Genomic DNA, 14,467 nt, shown 5'->3' with positions numbered 1-14,467 from the left:
AACTGGATACCGTCAAAGGGAATGTGATAGCCCCTGACACGGTCTTACCACAGATTTAACTGTGATCTTACTGATGCTGGAGTCAAATCTTCAAACGCGAATTGCGGGTGCACGCGGAAAGTGGGAAGCGGGTACCGAGTGAATGTAGTAGCCTTCGACAAGATCTTTTATTGATGGTTCAGTCAAAAGTGGCTAATAGAATACTGATGATCTGCCGCACAAAAATGCGCTGAAGTCCCTTCGATCTCACACGAGGACATTTTTATTTTTGTGGAAATTCGCTAAAAATGAGCCGAGTAAATAGTTAAGTGCTATCTATCTATGCTGCAAGTGTAAATCGCTATCGGCTTATTAGCGACAATGAAAAATAATTAATTCAGTTGAATAAATTTAATCGAATTTCGGAATGATGGTAGTTTCTAAAATGCCAACTAGGTTCCATATAAGGGTTAAAAATTATAATACATTTACTGCGAGTGTGCTGTGTGTGCATGTATAAAATCTGATTAATATTTTAATGCGAATGTAATTGGTAACCATTTCACAAAAATACATGGTTCAGAAAAATTAATCTGTCTCATTTGAAAAATATCATACTTCGTTCGTCAATGTACTTCATCTTTGAATAATTTTATATTCAAAGGCTTCATGCATCATTTTCCTGATCTTTATTATTAAAACTCCTCGTCGCCAATGAAATATCCACCACCAAAAAGCAAACTCTCTCTTCATTAACATTTACGGCACAAACGAGCACAAACGAAGCACAAACGATTGCAATTAAACCCGTCGTTTGTGCTTTAATTTCGTGCGTGAAGTCAGCTGACCATTTTGAATTGCCCATAATTTTTGTATGGTTGGTTTTGCTGACTTTTGTTGTACGCACAAACGAGCACAAACGAAGCACAAACGATTAAACCTAAATCCGTTGTTTGTGCTTTTCATGCCCAGCTCACTTCACGGACCCCCAATTTATTACACTATATTATTGTATTGTGATGTACCTATACGCTATAAGGTCGATTGCGATTGCGATGCACCATCCCAATAATAGTGTAATCTGATTTGTGCACACTATTCTTCTTACTACTTCCACTGAGGATAATAGTGTATTTCATAAAACATGTCACAAACAATAATGAAGAATCGAATTTTACTCCGTAAATACAACCGTTGAGTGAAGGATTAGGATTTAATTACTCAATGATACAACGTAAAAATCAGCACAAATCGAGCGCAATTCCCTCGCAATTCCCCATATAAGATTGAACTCCACTGAAAATGTTACACAAATCGACCATACATCCACGTATTAAAGACTGTTCGGTTCTAGTATTTAGGGGAACAATTTAACATCTACTTACATCTAATTAACCTACATCATTCATATTATATTTATGAGTATGAATAACGACAACCGTACAAATAAATTGTACGGTTTTCTTCCGTTGTGAGAATTGTTTTCACGGTGTTTTGCTGACTAGTTTTCGTTAAACCATTGAATAAAAATAGTGTTTTATTCAATGGTTGAACTCAATCTGCGGCATTCCATTGAAGGTCCGTCTCAGGTCGATCCATTTTCGGCACATTAGTGAAAAATATTTTATTTGTTACTCAGTTGTAAACGTTGATTAACAAGACAAAACGCAAACGGGTAAACGTCAAGTTTAAACGCTACTGACTTGTAAAACTGACAGCTGACCTGTAAAACTGACAGCTGACCTGTAAAAATTTTACAAGTTAGTAATCTAGTAATTTCATTGGCCAGAATTAATGCGAAGTCTCTGTTACATGGATAACATGATATTTTAGACATTTTTTCAAGATCAATTTAAGAACTAATTATTTACGTTTACTATTGTTTACAAATGAGTAACAAATAAAATATTGTACATTATACGCCAGGTAATAGTTTTTACTGGCTCTAGGAGATGACAGGCTCTCCTGACGGCTAGCCAGTCAACTTCTCCTATCGCCAGTAAAAACTCACTTACCTGGCTAATAATGTAAAATATTTTATGTAATCAACACCCCGTGTAAAATGTTTAAGACAGAGCTTCATGTATATGGCGGTAAAATAGAATATGCCTTAATTTAGACCCATTAAATCCCTAACATGTTTACCGTTTTTAGTAGGTACTTACTCAATTCTGCGCTTTACCAAACGGGTAGTAAAAGCTTATTTAGGTAGGTATATAACACTTGCTCACAATTTACGTGTTAGGGTAGGCGTTTTATTTATCCGTTTTATATGTTGTGTAGGCTGTAAATAACTGATACGGCTTGGGTATTAAATACAGTTTTATTAGAAAAACGCCAGTAGGGATCAGTAAGGGTGCGTGAGTGCGGTTATTTTTTGTGATCTCACAACCTACCTACGCTTTTAACACTATTTTGACTATTTAATTTCTTTTGACTATACTGGCTATACTGCCTAAATATAAACTAGACACATTTCAAAGGGAACAAATTACTTCGAATCTACCTGCATGTTTGGACCAATACCCTAAATCTATTTGGCTACGTTTGACTTATTATGTTCGATGTTGTTTTGTATCTGCTTCATTGTATTAGAGTTTCCATGAGCTTTCTAAATACTACACAGCGATAGGATATAAATTGACGTTACGAGCTATACTGATGGAAATCCATAAACTAGATTGAATTATCGATTCTATTTCCTACATACGAAAGCTACTTCACGACATAAAATGCCAAATAATGAAAATGGTGTTTAGTTTATTCGAAAGACAGGTACGTAGTTATACATTACTGACCATAAATACTTCATTAAGTTCTGGATAAAATTCATTGGTAGATCAAATAAACCCCTAAAGAGCATCTAAAAAAGCGGCAGAGCACCTCGGTGCGACCCTACGGGGCCATTGGATTTGACCCATATTCAATAGGCTTGTTACATGTGGTACCTATATTATATGTTAACTGTGCAAAGTTTGAACCGAATAGGTTCAAGCGTTTGACAGTTATCGTGCTCACGGACAGACGGACACCATCGACTTTTCTATAAAGCTTGCATCGTTTGCTCTGCCGCTTAATAATCCCGAAACCCATGACATTATTTCCATGACGCTAATAAACCAAACGTCAAAATAAATTACGTAAGTTGCTTTACTTGCTATTAATTCTATTCGATCTTTTGTGCTACAAAATAATTCGTTATAAGTGACCAAACTAAATGAAGTGGTGGAAGTCCGGTTAATACGAAAAAATTTCGCGACATTTCACTGGTCGAAGTTTGACAAATGTCATTGAATAATCGCATTGAATAATCGCTGAAATTACCACACTTGCAATTATCACTTAGAATTGCACAAGAAGTTTGTATTTTACCGAGTAAATTTGGGTTGTTAAGGTAATGAAAATCTGTTGCCTAGCAATTAGACGAGAAAAACTGTCAACTAATAAAAATGCGACACCGCAGGTGTCAAGCAACAAGCTTGAGAAATCTGTTATGAAATTTTTGAGGATTTATCAATGTTCGAAGGTATAGCACCACATCTACAAAAAAGCTCTGATATGACAACGTCACGACTAAATTCACGCTTAAAAAATCAAACGCGTTTGATTTCATTCGTGTCGTGTCACACTACAACTTTAGACGATCATAGTAGTAGAGCAACACCGATCCTGGACCACTTTGACCTTGAGTTCTGCGCATGCGCCAACTCCAAATTTGATACTACTGCGCATGCACCAATTCCAAGGTCATTTGAACTACTGCGCGTGTGCTAAGCCATTGGGTTAGTCACCCCATGGGTTATTGCGCTCGGTGTTGGGGCCAGGTCCTGCATTGAAATTCCCATACGCGTGTTCAAGGTCATTTGGGGTCTCAAAAGTGAAGGCCATGTGTAGGCTTGAAACTCTGCTCAAAGTCACTAGAAGGTCACGAGAGGTTTGAAACTCTGCTAACAGTCACTAGAAAAGTAACTAGGTTTGAAACTCTGCGTCACTCGAGAGGGTTGAAACTCTGCTAGTGATATAGGGGTCGATTCTAAATCAAAAAGTCACTAGAAAAGTAACTAGGTTTGTAACTCTGCTGGCGAGGTTTGCGCCTGTGCTAACGTCAAGGTGAAGGGATCGAGGTTTGCGTCTGAGCTAAAGTATCGGAGGTTTGTGTCCGAGCTAAGAGTTGTAGGTCACGCGGGTTGTGTCTTGAACTAAAGTGAGTCTAAGCTGACGCGTTCTCAAAGTCAGAGCTAAAGTAAGTCGGTTTGTGCCTGAGGGTTCTTGTCGATGGTAATATATGGCTGATTCTAAATCTCACTAGATGAAAATCCCTAGAAAAATCACTAGAATTGAGTGGTTCTGAACTGTGGTAGCGAGGTTTACGCCTGTGCTAACGTCAAGGGGGTCGAGGTTTGTGCTCAAGATAAAGTATCGGAGGTTTGCGTCAGAGCTAAAGTAAGTCGGTTTGTGCTTGAGGGTTCTTGTCGATGGTAATATATGGCTGATTCTAAATCTGACTAAATGAAAATCCCTAGAAAAGTCACTAGAATTGAGGGGTTCTGAACTGTGGTAGCGAGGTTTGCGCCTGTGCTAACGTCAAGGGGGTCGAGGTTTGTGCTCAAGATAAAGTATCGGAGGTTTGCGTCAGAGCTAAAGTAAGTCGGTTTGTGCTTGAGGGTTCTTGTCGATGGTAATATATGGCTGATTCTAAATCTGACTAAATGAAAATCCCTAGAAAAGTCACTAGAATTGAGGGGTTCTGAACTGTGGTAGCGAGGTTTGCGCCTGTGCTGTCAAGGTTTGTGCTCGAGATAAAGTTCGAAGGTTTGCGTCCGAGCTAAAGTAATTCGGTTTGCGCCTGAGGGTTCTTGTCGATGGTAGTGTACGGGTGATTCTAAATCACACTAAAATCCTCCTAGAAAAGTCACTAGGATTGAGTGGTTCTGAACTGCGCTAGCGTTTCGAAATAAAATTAACAGCCCATGAGAAAATAGGTACTTTAGTTGTGGAGTGGTCGCTCTCTCATGATTACATCCATGTCGTTTAAAAATAGCTGCAACTATTTCACATGCAGCTTGTGTTAGTGTTGTATTGATAACGGTGCAGCACCAGTTGAAAATATGCATAGCAAAGCGATTCAAGAACGTTTAATCGATTGTACCTCTTACACCCTTTGCAACAGTCAGGGTAAATACATTGAAATTGGATGCAGTACGCACCTTGTACCAATTCTAAGAATCGTATGCGATGACGGATGCTCACAGAAATGCCTAACGAACTAGATAAATGCATTCATGATTCAGGTAAAAGAAGAGTACCTATACGGATTCAAGAACGAATAATCGTGCACCTCAAATTTTAATAATTTGATTTCATTTTGCATAAAAAATTATGTCTTAATTAAACACATTTAATTAATTAGGTATAACATCGCCTATCGCTTGAAGGCTTGAATAAATAAATTCTTTACTCAATGCTAATACGTTATTAGCTTATAGTTACGATTCGAGGTAAAAAAATGCACCTATTTATCACACTGAGGACATGTTTAGCTACAAACATTTTACGTGAACAGTGTGGATAACAATTTGCGCGATTAAAAATGACATTTCTCCAGTCATATCCAATAGTTTTCTCGTTGTTACAGTTTAGTAAACTTATTGGGAACGCAAAAGACTTTGTGTTCGTCAAGAACGTACCTGCTCCTAAAAATAACTAATGGAAATGAGAGAATTGCGATAACGTTCATCGCATTCATAATCTCACTAATGAAACATTTCCAAAGCATTGGGTCTATTTTCAATTATAATACAGGCATTTATGGGGATTTTTAGCGAAAAATTACTAGGTACGATTTTAATTACAAGGCTAAGAAGACTCAAATTTTTTCCTGGAACGGCGTTTCAAGTCCAACAATTTTTAACCGCAACCAGATTGCATCAAGGACATTTTTGTAGGAAATACTGCCTTCTTTAGCATGATTTAAAAATGATATAAGCAAAGCTTCTCTCGTTTCTTCGAAATTGACTTTCATATCTGCCCAACATTTTACATACGTTTACGTAGCATGTTTTATTTCTGTAAGTTAGTTCGATGCTCAAATGGTGTTCTTAGAAAAAATTGCGTTTGAGGAAAATCGGGCGATGACGTAAAGATACGAACTGCTCCTGCAATTTCCTGCGAACAACGGTCAAAACAAAAGACACTTTGTACATTGTACTATTTTAGTTCTTGGAAGGCGATGTGCAACACAAAAGTGCTGATCAAAATAGCCCTTTGCACTGTTCGGGATTTAAGAGGCGTTTTGCATACATGTGAAAAATGTCTACCATAAAAAATTGTCACATGCAAATATTTGTATAATGCCAACTATAAAGTTTCATGACTTTCATTGATACATCAGAGTCTTATAATTATAAGGCGTTCAAGGATGAATAATTGCAGGCGCCCGTTCTAAAGTTACAGGGGAGGCGCGAGCGGCAGCTCACAGAAATATGCAATTTTTAGTTATTGTATAAAAATATTTATTGAAAAAATGACCGTATGCATTTTTGAATAAAATTCTTTCTCAGTTAGACCCCTATTTGCATCGCTAAACAAAGATTTAGAAACATATTTTTATATACACCATTTCATGCGGGAGTTTCACATGCCGTGCAATTAATAGACGCAAATCTATACCTTCCCCGTTTAACGTCCCCAAAAACCAAACAAAAATTACAATAAATGAAAATGCCGCATAGAGTGTCTCCGGAGGGCATAAGCATGATTAAAAATTAATTTCTCCATGTCTCTCTCATCGAAACTTCATACTGTTTAATAATTACACAATTACTATTCTGCAACCGGGTGGTTGTTGTCAAAACTAAGGAGCTTACCTGAACTAAATGAAGGTTAAAGGTGATGACTCATAGAACATTCTGAGAAGTGAGAACAAAGGAGGCACTCTTCTTGGAAAAAACCATGACTCATAGGATGGTAATATAAAGACACCCGTGAACCCTCAGTTCAAACAGATAAACGTGTGCAAGTCGCACATCTGTGCAGTGACATTGCAACGTAACAGGCGTGTGCAAATATGGTATCATCCGGTAGGATTAATGAGCACTCGGATCGTAAATCTGACACGGGAGTGTATTTCTTTATTAAAACATAGGGATGAGATTGTTCGTCATTTATCAATTTTACGTGATAATGTTTCCATAGTAGAAAAAGCTCTTAGTAATAAAATATATAATAAAAATGAAAATCCGGCTAGATTAGAATCAAATTTGGCACTTCTTAAATATTATGCATTGCTTCTAGAGAAAAAGCTAAGTAACGTTCAAGGTGGTGGATTAGGTAATGGTAATGTGCGTCCTCTAATCTGGCGCTCAGTGCACTCCTGTTTTAAATCTCGCCTTTTAACTGGTATAATTGTGAATTTCGAATACAAAGACCCGTTAATTTTTTTGCAAAAGGCTTACGATATTTTCACTGAAAAGGTAAGCGTTATGTCACGTAAGTCAATGTTAAAAGTAAACGTCGCTCTTGTATGTAGTTTCATTAATCCTCAAAATCTCGATGTCACTTTGAAAACGTTTGCAACGAAAAATTTGATTATTGACGGGGGAACTGATTTGCGCGAGTGTTATGACAATGAAGTGATCGATAGGTTACAGAATAAGCTTTCATTATATCAGGAAGAAGGGTCCGGGTTCGCTTTACAGGAAATACACAATTTAAAAGTAAACATAAACAAATACGTTCCCATAAGGGGCGGTATTTCAACTTTCATTAAAACGCCAGAATTTATCGCTCGAAAGCATGCGGTTATTAATGTAAAAAATAATGACGAATTTTGCTTTCTTTGGGCAATAGTTTCGGCTTTGTATCCGGCGAACAATCATGTAGATAGGGTGTCAAAATATCCTCATTTCGATACCGTGTTAAATCGTGGCAATATTCAATTCCCCATTAAGCTTAATGATGTAAAGAAGTTTGAGAAATTGAACAATCTCTCTATTAATTTGTACTGTGTCGAAAAGCAGCGTGTTATGCCATTCATGGTGAGTAGCAACCGCAATGCTCCTCGCACCGTAAATTTATTAGTATTATCTTCCAAAGACAGTCCGCGAACTCATTACCATTTTGCTTGGATTAAAAATATGTCGGCCTTATTATCTTCGCAACTATCGAAGTGGGGTCATAAGAAATTTTTTTGCAATGTATGCTTAAACCATTTCTCCTCCAGCGCCCTTCTTGCGAAACACTCTACCTACTGTCAGCAAATAAACGAGTGCGCTGCTAGGGTACCAAACGAAACAGAGAAATATTTAGAATTTGCGCATTACGCGTACAAGGAGAAGGTCCCGTTCGCTATTTACGCTGACCTTGAAAGCATTCTAGTTAAATGCGATGGCGATCTTGGCAACAACGATGATTGTACGAAATTATTCCAGAAACACATACCCTTTAGTATCGCGTTCTATCTGAAATGTTCATACGATGAGTCTCTTTCAAAATTTTCATTGTATCGGGGCGCAGACTGCATTCAATGGTTTATTAAACAATTAGGGGACATTGCAGTTTGGACGAATACAATTTTTAACAACCCAGTTCCCATGGAGACGATGAGTGATGAGCAACGCAAAGATTTCGAGAATGCCACGCACTGTCACATTTGTGAAAAACCTTTCGTGGATGGGGACATTCGCTGTAGGGACCATAATCATAAGGGCAGAGGTCTGTATAGGGGCGCTTCACACTCTCGGTGCAACATAAACTACCAAGATAGCACCGTAATTCCCGTCGTATTTCATAATCTAAGCGGTTACGATGCGCATTTTTTTATTCGAGAACTATCCACTGGTTTACCGGGCCACATAAAATTGCTCCCATTAAACAAAGAAAAGTACATCTCTTTTACAAAATACGTGGACAATACAAAAATTTCTTTTCGATTTATCGACTCGTTCCGATTTATGAGTAGTAGTATTGATAAATTATCAGCGTACTTGGGTGACGAACAGAAAACTATCACTAAATCCTATAGTCGTAACGACACCGAGTTCAATCTGCTAACGAGAAAAGGTGTTTTCCCCTACGAATATTTGGATTGTTGGGAAAAGCTAGATGAGACCGCTTTACCGCCAAAGGATGCATTTTTTAGTCATTTACATAACGAGGACATTACTGACGAAGAGTACGAGCACGCTTCAAACGTGTGGCGCGTATTTTCCATTCAAACCTTAGGTCAATACTCCGATCCTTACTTAAAAACGGACGTGCTTCTTTTGGCCGATATTTTCGAAACTTTCCGAATCACTTGCATGCAAACGTATCAGCTGGATCCTTTGCACTATTACACGGCTCCAGGGCTCGCATTTGACGCCATGTTAAAAATTACGGGTGTTAAACTGGAACTTTTAACCGATATCGATCAAATTCTTTTCATCGAGAGTGGAACTCGAGGCGGTGTAACTCAGTGTAGTACTCGATATGCTAAAGCGAACAATAAATATATGTTAAGCGGATACGATCCCAACCTCCCTACGAACTACTTAATGTACTTGGACGTAAACTCGCTTTATGGGCGCACAATGTGTGAGCCGCTTCCATGCGGAGAATTTTCGTTTGTAGAAAACTTTGAAACGCTAGACATATTAAATCATCCAGACGATTCGGACATTGGCTACATTCTAGAATGCGATTTTGACTATCCCAATCATATTCATAAGACCCACAGTCAGCTGCCATTGGCTCCCGAACATAGAATTCCCCCAGGCTCGAAATTAAAGAAACTATTGCTGACATTATACGCGAAACGTAACTACGTCGTCCATTATCGGAATTTAAAGTTGTACGTCCGACACGGATTAAAATTAGTGAAAATACATCACGTCTTACGTTTCAAGCAATCGCCGTGGCTACGTACGTACGTTGATTTAAATGCGACCATGAGAAAGCAAGCAAAAAACGAATTCGAAATACACTTTTTCAAATTGATGGGTCAACAGTGTGTTTGGGAAATTAATGGGGAACGTAAGGAAATATAAAGATGTACGTCTCGTATCTCGCTACGAGGGAAGATATGGAGCAATGGCGTGCATTGCAAAACCAAATTTTCATAGTTGCACCTTATTTGATAACGATATGGTCATTATTGAAATGAATCGATTAGAGGTGTTCCTCAACAAACCGATATATGTGGGTTTTGCGGTTCTAGACATTTCCAAAACGTTCCTTTACAATTTCCATTACGATTACGTACTGCCTAAATTCCAAAATAACGCTAAACTCTTATACACCGATACCGACAGTCTGATTTACTCGTTCACCAACGTACCCGACATATACGAGTCGATGATAAAGGAGGATATACATCTATTCGATACGTCCAGTTATGAGCGCGATAACGTTTTTGGAATACCGCTAGTGAATAAAAAGGTTCCCGGTCTAATGAAGGACGAAAGCAATGGCAAAATTATGCTGGAATTTGTTGGTCTTCGCGCTAAAATGTACGCTTATCGCGTAGATACAAAAGATGTAGTTAAAAAATCTAAGGGATCAACTGCAGCGAGTATTAAGACAATCACCATAGATGATTACAAGAACTCACTGTTTAATGCCGACATTATAAAGAGTCATCAGCACCTCATCAGATCGAAAAAGCATTCTGTATTTACAATCAAACAGAATAAAGTGGTCCTTAGTCCGCACGACGATAAGCGGATTATTCAACCAGACTGCATTAACACTCTTCCTTGGGGCTACGAGCAGGTAGTGTATCGGGAGTGAGAAGCTGAAAAATTAATTTTTTATAATTGTAGCTGTAAGCTGAACCAGTGCAACGATCCAGGAGCTTTCAAATATCTTTATCAAATGTATATTTATGGAAAATAAAATAGCACCTGCATATATAGAGTTTTATTTAAGCATCAACACTAGATGCAGTAGATAGGTTATGAGAATTCCTTAAACGTAACAATAAAAAAAAAACACTCTAAAATATTTGTTTTTATTTATAAAAAAAAATTACAATATTAAACTATATCATTTTTATCGATCCAAGATTTTTCTTCTAAGCCCCACCACTTCACATAAACTTTATCCTTCTTCCGGCGGAGTATTTTTTCAACCAAATATACATCTGAATATTTGGCCTTTTGCAACTCTTGCTCATAAAATCCACCCAAAATCGGTTTTCCATTCATGTCTTCCAATAAGTACGTCACCGGATTGGTTATTCGTACTTTTACAATTTTGAATAGTTCGCTAGACCAGTTGGGTGTGTAGCCCTTCGCAAATATACATTTAAATTTGCTAATTCGAACAACATCGCCAACATTAAAACGATATCTCTTGTTGAAGAGCTTGATGTGGCGGTAGGCGTCCAGCTTTGTATCGGCCTTCACTTCGATCGGTTTCATCCCCGTTGTTCGATGTTTACGATTATTGTACTCGCTCGTGATCGATTCGATTGCATCTATCCATACATATTTTCCACGTAAACTAAACTGCCGGTACAAGGGGTTTTTTATACTTCTTATAACCCTCTCGGCCAGTGCAGCCTTTTTCGTACTGTACGTGGAATAGTGATTAATGCGTTCTTGCATCATCAATTTGGCGAATGATTTGTTATAGAATTCCTTCCCGGCATCGGTCTGTAGATTTTTCGGTCTGCGTCTCGTAGATTTGAAAATAGCCTGTACGGCTTTTGTCACCTCCTCACCCGTTTTAGTCTTCAACCCTCGCGTCCATAGATATTTTGAAAAACAATCGATAACTACCAATATGTATTTGTAGCCTTTATTCTCTTTTGCGTAAGGTATAAATTCGGCTAGATCTGCTTGCCAAAGATCATCGAAGCCTTTAATGATGATACGTCTACGGGGGAAGTTTTTGCGCGCCGCTTTGTGTAACTCGTTCACCACCTGCTGCATCCTCTATTAGTTTATGTAGGGTTGCTTTGACCGCCTTCAACTCTTCCTCTAGTGCCTCCACGTAATTACGAAGACCGTCTACAGGTACTTTCGCAATCTGCATGTAATACATGAAGTATCCTCTATTTATGGCATCGCCATCGTCTACTGGATCGGCCACATTCATCAAACGATTTCCATTGAGATCCAGTCTTGTTGATAGGTAATGTTGTAAGGTTAGAGCATCATGACGTTCAATAGGATCCTCAACATTACTTAGTCTCTTACGTTCCACATTTATAGTATCGTCGGTAATGGAAAATTTTGTCTTTAGCAATTTTCCAAATTGAGCATGGGTATGAGAACGTCCGAATTTATCCATGATGAATGTAGGCGGGGAAGACGGAAATGGGGTATTTATACTAGTTGACGTAAAAATCGCTGCGTGGGCTTTTGTATGTAACCCTCCTCGTACAGCTCTTCCACGATTGATATTATATCATTTTTTACTCCTGTGTTGCCTGCCATTTTTTCACCCCATAAAACCTCTAGGTCTCTAATCAATTCATGCACGCTATTCCAGTATTTGAATTCGATCGGCCGGTCGAGTTCCTTGAATAGAGTAATACCGCTTCCCGATTTCGCACGCCCCCTATTCGCCGCTTCCTCCTCCTTTAGTAGAGGCTTTATTATAAGCGTATACTTTTTGCTCTTATTGCCACGAATCTGTTCTGTGGGGTCGTAATTGCGCCGTGCGACATGAGTTGCTATTATTATCTGCTTATAGTTACTTCTATCCTGCTTGGATACTAGCGATTCATCCGGTTCATTCATGATGATAAGTTCGTATAGCCCCGCAGTACCTTTGTACCGGTTCCCGTTAATGACCAAATCTTCGTCATCTATCGTCACCTCAGTCTTGCCCATTCTCCACTTATCCGTTTCGACATTATAATGAATTCCAAAGGTGGTGTCAATTGCATTACTCGTATCTCTTATCATGCGCTCAACGTATATACGTGGTAGGTGTTTGTATTGTTCCAAAAAGGCTTGCGAACCTTGCATATCAAGTAATGAAGCAGATGATTCTGATGCGATAGAGGACTCGTCTTCCTCTTCTTCCGGTTGATGCTCTCCTATCACTGTACTCTGTAGAAATGATGGCGGCTGTCTCAATGATGGAGTAGCCGTGGGATGAAAAGGTCTAACCATAGGACTAATATCAGTTGGTGGATATTTTTGAAAGTAGGGAAGTCTAGCTAGCGGACTGATCTCGGTAAGGGAAGAGGGCCTACGTCTCACTCGCGTGTAATAAGGTATCGCAGGCGTCGTACGCTGTGGTGGTGTCTTTCTTTTTGTATAGGAGATTGACGTTTTTTGGGAGGTGATGTAAATACTTCATCCTCTGATGGCTCCTCCTTTTTCGTTTCCATAACCGATGATGGCAGCGGTTCGATTTTCTTTACGATCTGAGCTAGCGGTTGAATTAGCGGTTTATACGTTCGTACAAATTCCACTTCTTTAATAAAACGATCCGCTTTGAGACGATTGTACTTTTGCTGTATCGCTTTACGCGCCTGAACTATTCGTCGTTTCAAGGCCATCTCCTTATTATCCATGATCAACGGAACAGGTAAACCGATATCAAATGAACAGATCAACTGGAACAGGGTCTGTTCCCCCCAATAAAGCTGTTAAGCTGTTCAGCGGTTAAAGCTGTTCAGCTGTTAGTTAAAGCCGTTCAGCTGTTAAGCTGTTAGAGGTATTAAAGCTGTTAAAAGCTGGTAAAGCTGTTAAAGCTGTTACAGTTGAACTGAACAATAAACATGTTTTCATGGTATTATATAGTGATCGAAGCCTTTCCTGAAACGACCGTTTTGCACATCCGCATCCTTATTTATCACCATAAACCCATACGGGGTTCGCCAGCTTTCCGAACACATCTCTCGAAACAGCTGCATGGTTATTATGGGTGCGACATGATCTTCATAAATATGTCGCAAATTCAAGTCGTCCTGTTCGAATAGGACAATTCAGTTGGCATTATCTCTAATCAATTGTTTAGGAATTTTAGAATACGTCTGACCCAAGTAGAAACAATCGATGGCGTTATGCCTGCCCATTGAAAAGTACGCTCTAATATTATCCTGTTTTTCACAAGCGATATCGTCAAAGATAAAAACCGAATTAGGTTTGGCAGCACTGGGCTCCATAATGTCCGCGTTCTTGTTGAATGTGAAGAAGCCTATATTCTTCATTGGTTGCAAAATTTCCCCCAAAACCCTATATTTGTCCTGATTCAGCGATTTCGAATAGACGTACACGTGTTTGAATCGGAGACCATTAGGTTCAGTTAGCAGACTGAGCATCGTATTCGTTTTACCACAATTGGACGGTCCACAAATGACGCATCTTACGCTGTTTGGAAGTAATACGCCATGGGTTTTTTTGCGGTCCACATTTGGCGTCGTGTCGAGATTTTGAACGAGCAGCTTTTGCTTCTGCACCACTACCTTCATTTTGGGGTCGCGGTTGAAATAAGACTACGAACATTTTTTATCATTACATTTTATTTATACATTTTAAATAAATACAAA

General features: G+C 38.7%; 2 protein-coding genes across 2 annotated transcripts; both read left to right on the top strand.

Moving 5' to 3' along the window:
• The first annotated feature begins 8,493 nt into the window (after positions 1 to 8,493).
• Positions 8,494 to 10,810, top strand: LOC116182871. The gene is made up of 2 exons (XM_031503428.1): positions 8,494 to 10,728; positions 10,779 to 10,810. The coding sequence occupies exons 1-2, from the start codon at positions 9,982 to 9,984 to the stop codon at positions 10,782 to 10,784; spliced, it is 753 nt and encodes a 250-aa protein (XP_031359288.1). The 5' UTR covers positions 8,494 to 9,981; the 3' UTR covers positions 10,785 to 10,810.
• On the top strand, positions 8,580 to 9,982 carry LOC116182873. The gene is made up of 2 exons (XM_031503432.1): positions 8,580 to 9,879; positions 9,966 to 9,982. Exons 1-2 carry the CDS (start codon positions 8,580 to 8,582, stop codon positions 9,980 to 9,982), a joined length of 1,317 nt encoding a protein of 438 aa, XP_031359292.1.
• Positions 10,811 to 14,467: the final 3,657 nt, after the last annotated feature.

This window comes from Photinus pyralis, unplaced genomic scaffold (genome assembly GCF_008802855.1).
Source record: "Photinus pyralis isolate 1611_PpyrPB1 unplaced genomic scaffold, Ppyr1.3 Ppyr1.4_unclustered_Scaffold788, whole genome shotgun sequence".
Taxonomy (NCBI): domain Eukaryota; kingdom Metazoa; phylum Arthropoda; class Insecta; order Coleoptera; family Lampyridae; genus Photinus; species Photinus pyralis.
This window is presented reverse-complemented; position numbering and strand designations above follow the sequence as displayed.